General features: G+C 42.5%; 1 protein-coding gene across 1 annotated transcript in view; it reads right to left on the bottom strand.

Annotated features, from left to right (window-relative positions):
* The window catches only part of il16 (interleukin 16), a 71372-nt gene that overhangs the window by 19299 nt on the left and 35446 nt on the right, over nucleotides 1-16627 (bottom strand). The window contains exons 8-20 of the mRNA XM_029462580.1: nucleotides 15328-15468; nucleotides 15104-15188; nucleotides 13320-13468; nucleotides 12230-12340; nucleotides 11671-11785; nucleotides 10915-10988; nucleotides 6008-6251; nucleotides 5310-5427; nucleotides 4722-4854; nucleotides 3853-3940; nucleotides 2898-3112; nucleotides 2571-2708; nucleotides 700-852 (exon numbers count right to left, since the gene is read on the bottom strand). Of these exons, the coding sequence (XP_029318440.1) occupies nucleotides 700-852; nucleotides 2571-2708; nucleotides 2898-3112; nucleotides 3853-3940; nucleotides 4722-4854; nucleotides 5310-5427; nucleotides 6008-6251; nucleotides 10915-10988; nucleotides 11671-11785; nucleotides 12230-12340; nucleotides 13320-13468; nucleotides 15104-15188; nucleotides 15328-15468 (1764 nt within the window). The remainder of the gene's footprint in view (nucleotides 1-699; nucleotides 853-2570; nucleotides 2709-2897; nucleotides 3113-3852; nucleotides 3941-4721; nucleotides 4855-5309; nucleotides 5428-6007; nucleotides 6252-10914; nucleotides 10989-11670; nucleotides 11786-12229; nucleotides 12341-13319; nucleotides 13469-15103; nucleotides 15189-15327; nucleotides 15469-16627) is intronic.

Genomic DNA, 16627 nt, shown 5'->3' with positions numbered 1-16627 from the left:
AAATCAAATCAAATGTATTTGTATAGCCCAATATCACAAATTATACATTTGTCTCAGTGTGCTTTACAGACTGTACAGGTTACGACACCCTCTGTCCTTAGACAGAGAAAAACTTCCTAAAAGAAACCCCATAATTAAAGGGGGAAAAATGGAAGAAACCTCAGGGAGAGCAACTGAGGAGGGATCCCTCTCCCAGGACGGACAGATGTGCAATAGATGTCGTATGTACAGGATAAACAACATAGTACAAATACATAAAATAAATTAAATTTAGGCCCTTTTGTTGTAAAACCTCAGGCTCACTTTTGGTTATTTTCAAATCCAATTAATTTCTATTTTTCTGTGTCTAACTAATGTCTGCGTCCATGCAACAATCAAACAAATGTTATCCTGTTTATATTTTAGGTGTGGTAGTTTGGTATATTTAATGTAATCTAAGTTTTAGAGTATTCTAATGTATTCTTTATATTGTGTATTGTATTATACATCTCCTGTGTCAGTCATTCTGTCAGTCTGTCCATGCTTTAAGTTTAAATTCTGGCATATGTTGCACATTAAACCTTTAAAAAATATGTTAATCAAGAACCATATTAGCAAATGTGGAAATATTACACCATGTCAACAGAAGTGAAGTCTTTTTACAGCTACTTGAACTACAACCATTCCCTCTGTCCAGAGGCTGTATTCAGAGTGGTGTACCTGGCAGCTGGTGTGTGATGATGACTCCAGTCCTCCATCTCTAACTGGGGATCCTCTACTGGAGCCACTGGAGTCTCCGTTATAACCTTCCTCACTGGTCACATCGTGAGGCCAGCAGTATCGACGTGGAGCAGCACGAACCCTGCAGGTGGTCTACACACAAACAGCTATATTACAGGTATTAACAGTGTGAAGTAAGAAGACAGTATCTAAAACTGTATTCACTGTTTCACCACATATTTGAGTAAAACCTAATACAAAATGATTCTGCTGTTGTTATATATAATTTTAAATAACATTTTCTTATCCCTATCATCCCATGACCAAGTATTTAATTCCTTAAGAGACCTGTGATTGATTGGTAACCCTGCATCTCTTGCCCAATGGACAATTGAATAACTTTGTGTTACCCATGAATCCTTATGCAATCATGTGAGCTAGCTAACATATGCTAAATAACATGGATGAAGGGATGGATGGATGGGTGGGTGGGTGAGAGGGTGGTTGAAGGGATGGATGGATAGATGAATGAAGGGATGGATGGATGAATGGATGGATAAGATGAATGAAAGGATGGATAGATGAATGAAGGGATCGGTGGATGGATGAATGGGTGGATGTATAGATAAATGAAGGGATGAATGAATGGATGGATAAGATGAATGAAAGGATGGATAGATGAATGAAGGGATCGGTGGCTGGATGAATGGGTGGATGTATAGATAAATGAAGGGATGAATGAATGGATGGATAAATGAATGAAGGGTGGTTGTGGCCTAGTGGTCTAGTGGTTTGGCTTCCAAATGCAACACCAGATGTTTGTGAGTTGAATACCAGGGCTGCCACCATTGTGCCCCTGAGCAAGGTACTTAACCCTGAGTTGCTCCAGGGAGACTGTCCCTGTAGTTAGTTCACTGTAAGTCGCTCTGGATAAGAACGTCTGCTAAATAACCTGTAATGTAATGAACAGATGGATGGATGGATATATGAATAAAGGGATGGATAGATGAATGGATGGATAGATGAATGAAGGGATGTATGGATGGTTGGATGAATAAAGGGATGGATGGGTGCATGTATAGATGAATAAAGGGATGGAGGGATGGATGGATAGATGAAGGGATGGATGGATGGGTGCATGTATAAATTAATGAAGGGATGGATCAATGAAGGGATGGATGGGTGGATGGGTGCATGTATGAATAAGGGATGGATGAATAGATGGATAGATGAAAGAAGGGATATATGGATGGATGGATGGATGAGTAAAGGGATGGATAGATGAATGAAGGGTGGATGGGTACATATATAGATGAATAAAGGGATGGATAGATGAATGAAGGAATGGATGGGTGCATGTATAGATGAATAAAGGGATGGAGGGATGGATGGATAGATGAAGGGATGGATGGATGGGTGCATGTATAAATTAATGAAGGGATGGATCAATGAAGGGATGGATGGGTGGATGGGTGCATGTATGAATAAGGGATGGATGAATAGATGGATAGATGAAAGAAGGGATATATGGATGGATGGATGGATGGATGAGTAAAGGGATGGATAGATGAATGAAGGGTGGATGGGTGCATATATAGATGAATAAAGGGATGGATAGATGAATGAAGGAATGGATGGGTGCATGTATAGATGAATGAAGGGATGGAGGGATAGATGGAAGGATGGATGGGTGCATGTATAACTGAATGAAGGGATGGATGAATAGATGGATAGATGAATGAAGGGATGGATGGATGGATAGATGAATGAAGGGATGGATGGATGGGTGCATGAATACATTAATGAAGGGATGGATGAATAGATGAATGAAGGGATGGATGGGTGGATGAAGGGATGGATGGATGTGGTACCTTGTTGTCCCTGAGGGCTAGATCTAGGGCTTGCTGACTGGACAGGTTGGCAGTAGCTGAGTTGTACGGGACCTTGTAGTCTTCATCAGGATACACAGGCACTGACAGTCTGTTGTCAGACCATGACTCTCTCATAGACTACACAGGAATTGGACACGGTATTATAACACGCACTACTACAAAAAAGGAGATTACTTGGACTCTGACAGATTTTCATTTAGGAAATCCAAGACAAGAAAGGCCCCCATCTTATCCCAGCAAACTGTTTTTGAACCTTGTCTGAACGTTTAACCCCATCTCCATACAACCTGTCGCATGTTTGGTTACCTTGGGTGTGTCAAGGCTGTGGGCGCGGGCTGATGGGTTATGGTGTGCGTTGTTGAGGTTGTGTATAGTGAGGCAGTGATTGTGGTGATGGCTGTTGGTGTTGTCGCTGCAGGAGCGGGTCATGGTCTTCTGTGCTCGACGAACCGTCAGCTGACTGAAACTTCTCTCCAGACAACGTTCACATCTCTGAGAGCAAGATTCCAGTTTCCGCAGCCCTGGGCGGGAAAAATACATGAAAAGAATATTCAAACAAATAACACTAAAATTATAATTTAATGAAACAATGATTACATCTAGAAACACATTCCCTGAGGAAGATGTGTGTGATTTCTCTGTATATCGATGCTGATTAATGTGATTAGTGGGATTTTTGGATGACTATATAATCACACGAAAACTTCCTGAAAATAATGCATTGGCTCAATTAGAGATGTAATGGGAGTGAATAAATACCTTATAACACTGCATTAGGTATGTGTCTCATATACTGTACATGTTATCATAATATGCTCATTCACACGTGATCCCTGTGAATGGTGTTTCTATTGTTTACTGGTGCCTAGCAATAACTACATGGGGCTCCACAGACTTTTATGCATTCTGCAAATCATAATTACTTATGAAAATGTATACATTTTGAAATTTGAATGGCACGTGTACTGTATACATTCACTAAGAAATACGTACAATTGATGTCTATGGGAATATTAAAAGGGGCAATCCACTGATTTTACACATGAAGATTGCACAAATAGTTTTACTTTACTTTTTTGGAGAAAGCTTTCTGAAGTCTAAGAAATTAACCCTGATGATGCCATCAAGGTTATATTGGATTGGTCTTGGAGAGAGATTTATATATTTATAACAGGAAACCTGTGTTGCAAACAATTATTCAGATGACCCTGAACAGGAATATGTGACTGGATAATTAATAATGAACAAATACATATTTCACCATCAATACTCCACTGGTTCTTTTCCTTTCTCTGTTTGCTGTTTTCCACTGCCTGAGCGATTGCATCATTCAACTGCTGCCCTGATACCTGTGACACACAGCGTGCAGAACATAGGAGTGTCAAGAGGAATTTATAAGTCAGGATGATGAAAAGTATAAGGAAACTCACATACATTTCAGCGAAAGATTTGTATGGGTCAAGAAAGGATAGCTTATAAAACAGTCTTGTGTGAAAAACATCTAATTGCATTGCAATTTTTAAAACTATTATAGGAATCGCTTATATTTTAGACTAGTGAGTTTCAGGGTCACAGCTACCATTGAGGACACACAGGTCATGTTGTCAGTATTGTTTCTGGGAATTATTGGTGTTTTAATGACCTGAAGAGGAATTTACATTCTACAATTTCATGCAATTAACCCACATCATGGACACAAAATCAATTCAATAAAATAAATGCATGTAGTATATTAATGTTTAGTGCTAATTATCTATAATATATAACATCACTACGCCTAAGTACAGCTTCACAGAGCCTTAAAAGTGTTACACTACAACCACAAGACTTTATGTATGGCCATTGAACAGCTCCATTAGTGTGAATGGGTGTTACATAATTTGCTCAAGGGAATCATTAGTGAATGACTGTTGTTGAGGCCCTAAAGATTCATTCATCATTTCAACCTGTTAGAGTTTGGACTGAGGGAGGAAGCCTGAACACCAAAAAGTCAGGAGGAGTCCATGCTAACAGCACAGAGGCCAGCAGTTGAACCCGTGAGGCAATATTAACAGAAGCCAGCGCAGGCTTTTCCCTGTAAGCCCATGAATCTGCACTGGGTAAGGAAGATGAGGTGGAGGCTTTGCATACTTTGGGGTCAGGGTGTCGACTGATGATGATGTGGACTGGACGTGGTGAGCACTGGCTCAGTACTGTGTAGACGTCATTCAGTGCCAGGTTGTAAACCACAGTATCGTTGATCTCCATGATCTCATCCCCACACCTAAAGGTTGGGAGAGAAGTTCAGGAAAAGGTGTTGGAAAGAAAGAAAAAAAGAACAGAGTAGAGAAGTGTGGTAAGTGGTATAAGAGTATTCACAGTGCGGACCAAGGATCTGTTAGCCACAGTAATAATACTTATTGTATATCTGCATATATGTCGTTGTATTTAATTCATAGTTCAACTCAGTGAATTCATACAAAACAAAAGATTGACAATGCCATTCAGATGGAGATTAACTGTTATCGATCAGGAGGAAAGCTATGTGTGGAACGTACCTTTATTTTACTCTATGCTTTCAACCTCACATCGTCTTACATGATTTATCTAACAGTACTTTCCACTAAATTGTATTCCTTTACATAAACATCCTGTCTAATTTTGTGCTGTACTTATATCCCATTGTAATACAGTAGGCATTTTAGTACTTTTTCCACCCATGTAGGAAATGATCCTTACCGGAGTCTACCATCCATGTGTGCTACAGATCCAGGAGAGAGGGCGTGGATGTAGATCACAGGGCACCCGTCACCAGACGGAACACAGCACAGTCCAATACCAAGACCAACACCGGCCTCTGGGAAATTAATCATGCGTAGAAATGTTTATTATGATACTGTTTATCATTAAAGTGGTTTCATATCAAAAGACATTCAACATTAACACCCCAACAAACACACTTGTCAGTTTACGAGTCATGGGGCGTGATAAAAAATTGCTTACTTTGTCAACATTAACCAAAACTGTAATAAACCTTCTTAATAAGCCTTCTCCATCGCTGCTCCCACCCTCTGGAACTCTCTGCCTCAAACCATCAGAGACTCCTCCTCACTCACCACATTCAAATCATCACTTAAGACTCATCTGTTTAACACGGCCTTCAACCACTGACCGTCTCTTCTGCTTATCCTCCCTTCTTTTTTCATTTGTTCGTTTATATATTTATCTTTGTGTCACTCACTCTGTCACAAGCATCTTTGAGTTTCTATAAAAGCGCTATTCAAATCTAATGTATTATTATTATTATTATTATTATTAATGTTATATTTATAATCAGATGAAATTCAAAAAATCATGCAATTATTTATATTAGAGGAACTGTAAGTGGAAACCGTTTGTATTTTAAATGATAAAATTGATTGTCCACAGCGGCTGACCTTTCTGCAGGATGATCTCCATCATGATGCGGTCTCCAGGCTTAGCAGGCTGACCTGGGACACTCAGTGTGTTACTGCAGCCATTGTTCAGGTAGTTGTAGTCTCCCATGTCAGCACTGGCCATGCCTGTGGTGGAGCTGAGGGAGCGTGACCTGCAAAGCTGAGCTACCTGCCCTTGACCACACACAGCCCCCACACGCAGGCTCGTCCTCACCACCAGACTCAGCAGGCCCTTTCTGATTTGCTGCAAAAAAACATTTCCATCCATCCATCCATCCATCCATCCATCGTCTACCGCTTATCCGGGATCGGGTCGCGGGGGCAGCAGTTCCAGTAAGGAACCCCAATCTTCCCTTCTCCGGGCCACATCCTCCAGCTCCGACTGGGGGATCCTGAGGCGTTCCCAGGCCAGTGAGGAGATATAATCTCTCCACCGAGTCCTGGGTCTTCCCCGGGGTCTCCTCCCAGCTGGACGTGCCTGGAACACCTCCCTAGGGAGGCGCCCAGGTGGCATCCTTACTAGATGCCCGAACCACCTCAACTGGCTCCTTTCAATGTAAAGGAGCAGCGGCTCTACTCCGAGTCTCTCACGGATGGCTGAGCTTCTCACCCTATCTCTAAGGGAGACGCCAGCCACCCGTCTGAGAAAACCCATTTCGGCCGCTTGTACCCGTGATCTCGTTCTTTCGGTCATGACCCAGCCTTCATGACCATAGGTGAGGGTAGGAACGAAGATCGACCGGTAGATTGAGAGCTTTGCCTTCTTGCTCAGCTCTCTTTTCGTCACAACGGTGCGGTAAAGTGAATACCGCCCCCGCTGCTCCGATTCTCCGGCCAATCTCTCGCTCCATTGTCCCCTCACTCGCGAACAAGACCCCGAGGTACTTGAACTCCTTCACTTGGGGTAATGGCTCATTCCCTACCCGGAGTAGACAATCCACCGGTTTCCTGCTGAGAGCCATGGCCTCAGATTTGGAGGTGCTGATCCTCATCCCAACCGCTTCACACTCGGCTGCGAACCGATCCAGTGACTGTTGAAGGTCACAGACCGATGATGCCATAAGGACCACATCATCTGCAAAGAGCAGCGATGAGATCCTCAGGTCACCGAACTGCAACCCCTCTCCTCCACGACTACGCCTCGATATCCTATCCATGGAAAATCACGAACAGGATAGGTGATAAAGCGCAGCCCTGGCGGAGGCCAACATTCACGGGAAACGAGTCCGACTTACTGCCGAGTATCCGGACACAACTCTCGCTTTGGGCGTACAGGGATTGGATGGCCCTCAAAAGTGACCCCCTCACCCCATACTCCCGCAGCACCTCCCACAGTATCACCCGGGGGACCCGGTCATACGCCTTCTCCAGATCCACAAAACACATGTAGACCGGATGGGCGTACTCCCAGGCCCCCTCCAGGATCCTTGCGAGAGTGAAGAGTTGGTCCGTTGTTCCACGACCAGGACGGAATCCACATTGTTCCTCTTCAATCAGAGGTTCGACTACCAGCCGAACCCTCCTTTCCAGTACCTTGGAGTAGACTTTACCAGGGAGGCTGAGAAGTGTGATACCCCTGTAGTTGGCACACACTCTCTGGTCCCCCTTTTTAAATAGGGGAACCACCACCCCGGTCTGCCAACCCCTAGGCACTGTCCCAGACTTCCAAGCAATGTTGACGAGGCGTGTCAACCAAGACAGCCCCTCAACACCCAAAGCCTTCAGCATTTCTGGACGGATCTCATCAACCCCTGCGGCTTTGCCACTGTGGAGTTGTTTGACTACCTCAGTGACTTCCATCAGGGAAATTGACGATGATCCCCCATCAGCTTCCAGCTCTGCCTCAACCATAGAGGGCGTGTTAGTCGGATTCAGGAGTTCCTCAAAGTGCTCCTTCCAGCGGCCGATAACCTTCTCAGTTGAAGTCAGCAGGGTCCCACCCTTGCTGTACACAGCTTGGATGGTTCCTCGCTTCCCCCTCCTGAGGTGCCGGATGGTTTTCCAGAAGCACCTTGGTGCCGACCGAAAGTCCTTCTCCATAGCTTCTCCGAACTTCTCCCACACCCGCTGCTTTGCCTCTGACACGGCAGAAGCTGCCGCCCTTCTAGTCCTTCGATACCCTGCAACTGTTTCCGGAGTCCTCCCGGATAACATGGTTATGTTATCCGGGAGGACTCCTTCTTCAGTCGGACGGCTTCCCTGACCACCGGGGTCCACCACGGTTTTCGAGGGTTACCGCCCCTTGAGGCACCTAAGACCTTGAGACCACAGCTCATCACCGCAGCTTCAGCAATAGAGGTTTTAAACATCGCCCACTCAGGTTCAATGCCCCCAACCTCCACAGGGATGGCTGGAAAGCTCCGCCGGAGGTGTGAGTTAAAGATCCCCAGGACAGGGGCTTCCTCCAGACGTTCCCAGTTCACCCGCACTACCCGTTTGGGTTTACCAGGTCTGTCCAGAGTCTTCCCCCACCCCTTGATCCAACTCACCACCAGATGGTGATCAGTCGACAGCTCCGCCCCTCTCTTCACCCGAGTGTCCAAAACATGCGGCCTCAGGTCAGATGATACGATTACGAAATCGATCATTGACCTTTGGCCTAGGGTGCTCTGGTACCACGTGCACTTATGAGCATCCTTATGTTCGAACATGGTGTTTGTTATGGCCATTCCATGGCTAGCACAGAAGTCCAACAACAAACGACCGTTCGGGTTTAGATCAGGGAGGCCCTTCCTCCCAATCACGCCTCTCCAGGTGTCTCCATCGTTTCCCACGTGTGCGTTGAAGTCTCCCAGCAAGACTACGGAGTCCCCTACTGGAGCCCCCTGCAGGGCTCCATTCAGGGTCTCCAAGAAGGCCGAATACTCAGAACTGCGGTTTGGGGCATAGGCACAAACAACAGTCAGAGTTTTCCCCCCCATAACCCGAAGGCGTAGGGAGGCGACCCTCTTGTCCACCGGGATAAACTCCAACATAGCGGCGCTCAGCCGGGGGCTAGTGAGTATCCCCACCCCGGCCCGACGCCTCACACCTTGGGCAACTCCGGAGAAGAATAGAGTCCAACCCCTATCCAGGAGTACGGTTCCAGAGCCAAGACTGTGCGTGGAGGTAAGCCCCACCAGATCCAACTGGTAGCGATCCACCTCCCGCACTAGTTCCGGCTCCTTCCCCCACAGAGAGGTGACGTTCCACGTCCCCAGAGCCAGCCTCTGCTGCCCGGGTCTGGTCCGTCGAGGTCCCTGACCATCACTGCCACCCATGTGACAGCGCACCCGACCCCAGCGGTTTTTCCCATGAGTGGTGGGCCCACAGGATGGATGGATGGGAGGCACCACGTAGCTTCTTCGGGCTGTGCCCGACCGGGCTCCGTGGCAAAAAACATTTCATATTTCAAATTAATGCAAGACGCTTGTGGAATCCTTTGTGAAGATGTGATGCAAACATGAGCTCTGGACCCCTATTAACCCCCCACCCCCACCAGAACCTGAATGTGACGAGTTGATGAGGTAATCTGTCGGACAAATCTATATATCTTTATGTTTCTCTCCCTACCAAAGTAATTTGAGTATTTAAACTGAAATACATTTTTAAACCAAAGTCCCACAGGACAAGGAAGGAGTTTGTTGTTACTACCAGCCAACTAGGTGGTTAAGTAAGAAAGGATCAAATGTGAAGGAACACTAACTGACTTAGTGGAAGAACCTGCCCTTTACTCTACTGACATACATCAGCCTATAAATACATGTCTGAGTCTACTAGACAAGGATGCTCCACATTCAAAAGAGAAACTTCAATATGAAAGTATACAACAACCGAGCAGTTTAATACGAGTGGAAGCTGAATCCCCTAATAGCACAACTTTCAATCGCTTTATATTTAGCTATATACATATTTAAAACTGTTCACTTTTTTAAAAGGGATTTATTCGTTCCTTTTCCCTTCCCCTGTTTGTTTGTTTTGTCTTTCTACTTGTCTTGTCCTGCCGTTATTTCAAGGCCTCTATGTGTACATGCACATAATGCATGCTTGAGTAGATGTTTGGAGTAGCAGTGGCAGAAGAAGTATTTAAATGCTTTACTTTATTTAAAAAGTAGTAATACCTCAGTGTAAAAATATCATGTTACTAGTAAAAGTCTTGCAAAATACTACTTGAGTAAAAGCACATAAGTATTATCAGAAAAATGTACTTAAATGATTAAAAGTAAAAGTATTCATTGTGCTGGCTGGGCCCTTTTATACTTTTACATATTACTGATTTATTACTACTCATGTATTATAGTAAAAGTCTTTGTTGTACCTGTTTGGGTAGAGCAACTTACAGCACCCTGTAATCATTCAAAGGGCACAGAGTTTGATCAAACGTCCTAACTTCCAGCACAGCTCTAAGGGTAGTGGCGTGTGCCAATCATTTGCAAAGTAACTAGTGACTAAAGCTGTCAAATAATGTCAGATAATGCAGTGAAGTAAAAAGTACAATATTTCCCTCTGAAATGTAGTCAAAGAGAAGTGGAAAGTAGCATGAAATAGAAAATAAAGTACCTAAAAATGGTACTTACACACTGTACTTGAGTGAATGTGCATGTATGTAGCGCACAGAGGGACAGGGAGGAGGTTGGGGATGATGGTGGGCAGTTTGAATGGTGCTCTCTAACTACTGGGTGTTTAACATTACCCCTTCTGTTGGACTGTCTGTGTTCTATAGTCCTTATCTTCTAGGTAAAAGTTGCATGGCCGACTATTGCAGTTAGTTAGTTAGTGTAGACAAGTTGTTTTTTCATATTTTTAAATTATTACATTGGGTTCAGTAGGTCACTGTTGTGTTCACCTTTGCTTTATTTAGATCATAAAAAAAACCTGAACTAAGAAGAATACTGTTATTAGGAAGGATCATAAAATAGTTGCCTTACTTTGAACTTGTGCAGGGCTTCATCATGAGTCAGACCATGCAGTGACTCTCCATTCAGCTCCAGGATCTCATCCCCTATGCATACACAGACACATCAACTGACACAAGTTATAAAGGTTTCCATCATTTCTAACAAATGTACACTCTTCATGTTTACTATTTTTCTTATTAAAAGTTGACAATCAAAATCTGCTTCATCTCTTACTCAGTTCAAATACTTACAGAGCTTAAACTTCTACCAACATTTCAAATGCCTTAATCACAGCTGGGTACATGTCAACTGACATTTCAACTGCCATCATGTCTTACTCTTTAACATACAGTTACACTGCTTTTATTGTGGACTTTTTAAATGAGAGTTTAAATGCTTTCACGGCTGACACTTTAACTGACATTAAATTGACAGCTACTTTTCTTGCCACATAAACAGATGTTCTGAGAGCATTACAGACTCTACATTTCCTCTGTGACATATCAATGGATATTTTATAGAAATCTCCCTTCTCAACTGAGCATGTCATTATATTATTACAGGATATTAACCGGGAAAGACTAATTAGAGAGCCACACCAAAATGAAAAGCCCTCATCAGTAATTAGTAATAGAGAGTAGCCAATTACCCAAATGATTCAAACACTAGTGTGTGTGTGTGTGTGTGTGTGTGTGTGTGTGTGTGTGTGTGTGTGTGTGTGTGTGTGTGTGTGTGTGTGTGTGTGTGTGTGTGTATGAGCTTCATGTACAGTATGTTGTCCCTCACCCTCCTGAAGCCTTCCATCAGCAGCTGCCGCCCCTCCAGGGAACATAGTCTTGACGTAGATCCCCATTGGTCCATACATGCTATCCCTCCCGCCCACTATACTGAAGCCCAGGCCCTGGGAACAGCAGCAGAATTATTATTATTAACAGCATTAGCACTGATTAACATAAACAACAATATGATCACAATCATTATTGTAATAATATTCATGATTAAAGGAACAGTGGACTTGTCAAGATTATTTTTCAAACTAGAATGTTATGCATTATGAGCACCTACTATATGAGCTATAAAACATGAACAATAAAAACTAGAGGCACTAAAGTGTATTGTTGAGTTACAAATGAAGTGACCCAGCTGATGAATGAATAAGTTGCAATAAATACAAAAATGTAAAATGATATGGGAGGAATGGGGGGGTGTGGGGGGTAAATTGTTTTGTGTCTGCAGATCACAGTCTGAGCAGCATGAAATACACGTGGTAAAATGTACTCACAGTATCATACTAGAGAAAAGTTCAAGAATTATAGGCACCACTTTAGTGGTGTATAGTTCCTACCTTGCCATGCCCCTTCATCAGCACAACATTACAGATTATAAAGGCTTGCATGTTGCTGCAGGAGTGTACCAGCTGGGCAGAGCTGAGAGAGCGGGAGGGACGGTGAACAGGCTGGAGAGAAGCGGCATGTGACACACACACAAACACACACACCCACGTATTCACGCGCACGCAAACACACACACACACACACACACACACACACACACACACACACACACACACACACACACACAGGGAATTATGTAATGATTGAATTATTTACTTAACTAACAGTAAGTGCAGCAGTAACATGTTGAGCGTTGTTTCAGCTAAACTACCTCTGCAAGAATCCCAGATCGTCCTAAATGATTGACAGCACCTCCATGCTGCAGACTGTTCTGTTTTCTTTAAGCAGCAAACTGATTAACTAGTTTTGAATGAGGCTGATTAGTTTCCAGCTCCAATCATGGCTGAATAATTTTTTTGTAACTCTAAACTTATCCTACATCCTGTGACAGTGTACCATTTTTCTGCACTGAAATACTAACTAAGATTTGCTGTGTGGTTATGTAATTAAATGCCAATTTATTTTAGAACAAAAAGTAAGTCAAATTTGTTCATCTTCAAGACAGACGTCAGGACCCACTCATAAAGCAGGACCCACTTAAAGCAGCCGATCATGTCATTTAATGTGCTCTAGTGGTGTACATACCAATATAGAACAAAACAATGGACACACATCAAACCTGGGGCTTTTGGAGTTTTGAAGCCCCAGAGCAGTTTGCTCACTTTGCCAAGTCCTGTGAAGTATCAACTTTACTTAAGTCTGTCCAGATCAATTCTGTGGCACTAATCAGACTGTAAAACATCACAGTTAGGTCACCACAGGTGTCAGCCAAGTCTGCTGGAGACAGGGTGTTACACTACAGAGAATAAATCAGCTCTTGCTTGACAAGTGCAGTAATTTAACCTTGTGATCTTTGTCTCTTCAAAGGAAGAGCACAAGTGAAACAATATTGTTGTGACTTGCATTACATTAATGACTATGAGTGGTCACCATGTGTGATCTTTAATGCATTCTGTTTATGTTATGAGAAAAATCAAATACTTGTGTAGAGATGTGAGGAAATTCCAGCTGCTGGGACAGAGACTTGCTGTTTCCATATAAACCTCCGTTCACATGGGGATTACTGGGATACAGCTCTGGGCTCTTCATGATGATGCTGTCCAGATCCCCAATCCAGTAAGGACGAACACCTGGTTTCACACAGATTGACATCACAATCAACATCAGATTCAAAATCATTTCCCTCTGAATTATTAGGTACACAAAGACAAACAGTTAGACCATCAGCGGATAGCAATACCCATGAATGAAGTTTAATGAACCTGTTTGTTTCTTAACTTGATTATACACAGAGTGACCAGCAACATAGAAACAGCGATATACTACAATGTAATACAGCAGCCATAAAATATTCATTAATAAGATGGTCAGGTTACTTGTGTGTTCAATCAGTTTATTGGTACATCTTAATATTATTGTACTCAAAGTTTTATTTCTTTTCTAATAATATATTTAATTTCTGAACAATATAATGTGTGTGGTACAACAGCATGTAATACTGCAGCACATCGTCAACAAATCCTCTCAAATCTATTTTGTGCTGCTGTCATTGTGTACCACATGCTTTTGCCCATGCCGTGATGAAAACAAATTCTGTGTGGCCATTAAAAGTGAAGCAATGTATTGGATTGGATAACAATGTAGAGGGGGTTCTACAGTTAGGTCCATAAATATTTGGACCTTGACACAATTTTCATAATTTTGGCTCTGTACACCACCACAATGGATTTGAAATTAAACAATCAATATGTGCTTTAAGTGCAGACTTTCAGCTTTAAATTGAATGGTGGAGGAATTACAACACATTGTATATGTGATATTGTAATTGGACAAAGTAACATAATCATAAATCAAATTGTCCCTTTTAATAATTGGTTGCAAATCCTTTGCAGTCAATGACAGCCTGAAGTCTGGAACCCATAGACATCAGCAGACGCTGGGTTTGGTCGCTGGTGATGCTCTGCCAGGCCTCTGCTGCAGCTGTCTTCACTTCCTGCTTGTTCTTTGGGCAGTTTCCCTTCAGTTTTGTCTTCAGCAAGTGAAATGCTCACTTGGATTCAGGTCAGGTGATTGACTTGGCCATTGCAGAACATTCCACTTCTTTGCCTTAAAAAATTATTTGGTTGCTTTCTCAGTATGCTTCGGGTCATTGTCCATCTGCACTATGAAGCGCCGTCCAATGAGTTCTGAAGCATTTGGCTGAATATGAGCAGATTATATTTCTTAAAGTACATATTGATTGTTTAATTTCAAGTCCATTGTGGTCGTGTACAGAGCCAAAATTATGAAAATTGTGTCAATGTCCAAATATTTATGGACCTAACTGATCACTGTGAGGCTCAGTCAAACTAGCTGTATCCATGTATTTTATAGATATACACTACCATGTACAACCTGTTTAATATCACACCATTGAAACTGTAAGCACAACATTTCTCACAATTAGGACCACATTTCCCAGAAGCGGTGATGCTTCCCAGTGCTAAAAGGATATTACGTCCTGGTCTCACACCTCCCTGAAGACAATAAACATATTAGAACCAATGTTCCCATCACCATCTCTCCTTTCACCATCTGTCATTGCTCTACACTCTAAAACCCTTTAGATGTCGGTCTGCAGACAGTACCAGCCTCCTCCTGTTTCTGCGGCTTTCTCTCATCCACTGATGCAAAGTGAAATGCAGTAGAAGTAATGCTTCTCACTCCTCTTGGTGGATGATAGATGATTGGTCATTTTACTTTGGAGTGAAAACTATGATACACACTGGTGGAATTGGAGCGTGTCTTATCGCTGGCCATCTGTCCTGGTGGGTTCCAGCATATCTCCTCATTCACCTCTGGGATGGGTAACTACACGCACACACGCACACGCACACACACACACACACACACACACACACACACACACACACACACACATTGTTAAAACAATTCTAATGTTTTTTTAACAATCTCATAACTACAAATATAATAGTGGGTGAGACTTTACTTTGAGGTGGTTGTTGGCCATGAGTTCTTCCTCTGTGTATCCAGGCAGTGACAGAGGATCAGACGGTGAGATAAGAGCACGACGCTGTGGGTTTGTAGTCAGACTATGTGAATGGAGAGCGTCTTCACATGTGGAAATGTCCTAAAGTACACAAAATGCACATGAAGAGGAAACCGTGGCCCAACATGAGGTACGCCAATGGCAGAATGTATTTCTTCTCATGGTCCTCTCTGCTCTGATTCTGCTGGTATAGTACTAAGCAACACATCACACTAATCATTGTAATAGATTACTCAGGACACTTAACTGCACTCAGCAGAAAGTATACCTCTTACCGTGTGCGCAGACGGTAAGTACATGTACATTTTTGAATTCTGAATTTTTTATTTTTTATTTTTGGAAAGCTTAGAATCTCATCTATTTTAATATGGAGATGAAAATCACAACAGCGGTACAATCAGCTCCTCAAACTAGCAAGTACACTCAAAAACAAAATCATAACTTTGAGCCCACTTACTTATAAAGCCTCATAAATATCCTCTTTTCAGCAATATTTTGAAAAATAAGCCATTGCCAGATGTCCACACGTTCGTTTTCGGTAAAAAGATATCCACTGTGAACATCGTCACATTGATAAAAGTCCATGAACAGGTGTTGCAATCTGTGAAATCAGCTGATCGATTTTTACATTGTGCAATCATAAACAGTCATAACTTAATATCTCATGAGCTCATTACGGTCCAGACACGTCCTGGTTTTAGCACGGGCTCTCAGCATTAGATTGACACTTCATTTGAGCCAATCGGAGCTTCGATGGGTTTTTTACAAACTTCATGAGCCAATGAGTGTCAACTTGATAAGAAAGTGCCCAACCACTTCTTTTGTTACAGACTGACCCTGGACCAGCTGGTCCAAGTGGCACGCGCGCATCGTATAGAAAACGAGCTTCCCTTGGTTTGTTTTTTCAAAATAAAATGTATTTCCAAAATAATATTTATTATTTATTGTAGAGAAGAAAATACAAAAAAAAAGTAAAAATGTTAGATAAAAATGTCTTTATACTTCACTTACTCTGTGTGATTACTACTAACAGGGAATATGGGTATATAATAGTTATTTATAAATAAATACAAATAATATTTATTAATAAATATTATAATATGTACAGTACATGTACATATTGCACAAACCTGTCTAATAAATAAAGTTTTTATCCCTTTTTATCTGAAATTTGGTGGTGAACTTGATAATACTTGGTTCTATGTTTCTATTGTGTATTTCAGCTCGGAACTACCAGCTA

This window comes from Cottoperca gobio, chromosome 3, assembly GCF_900634415.1.
Source record: "Cottoperca gobio chromosome 3, fCotGob3.1, whole genome shotgun sequence".
Lineage (NCBI taxonomy): Eukaryota > Metazoa > Chordata > Actinopteri > Perciformes > Bovichtidae > Cottoperca > Cottoperca gobio.
This window is presented reverse-complemented; position numbering and strand designations above follow the sequence as displayed.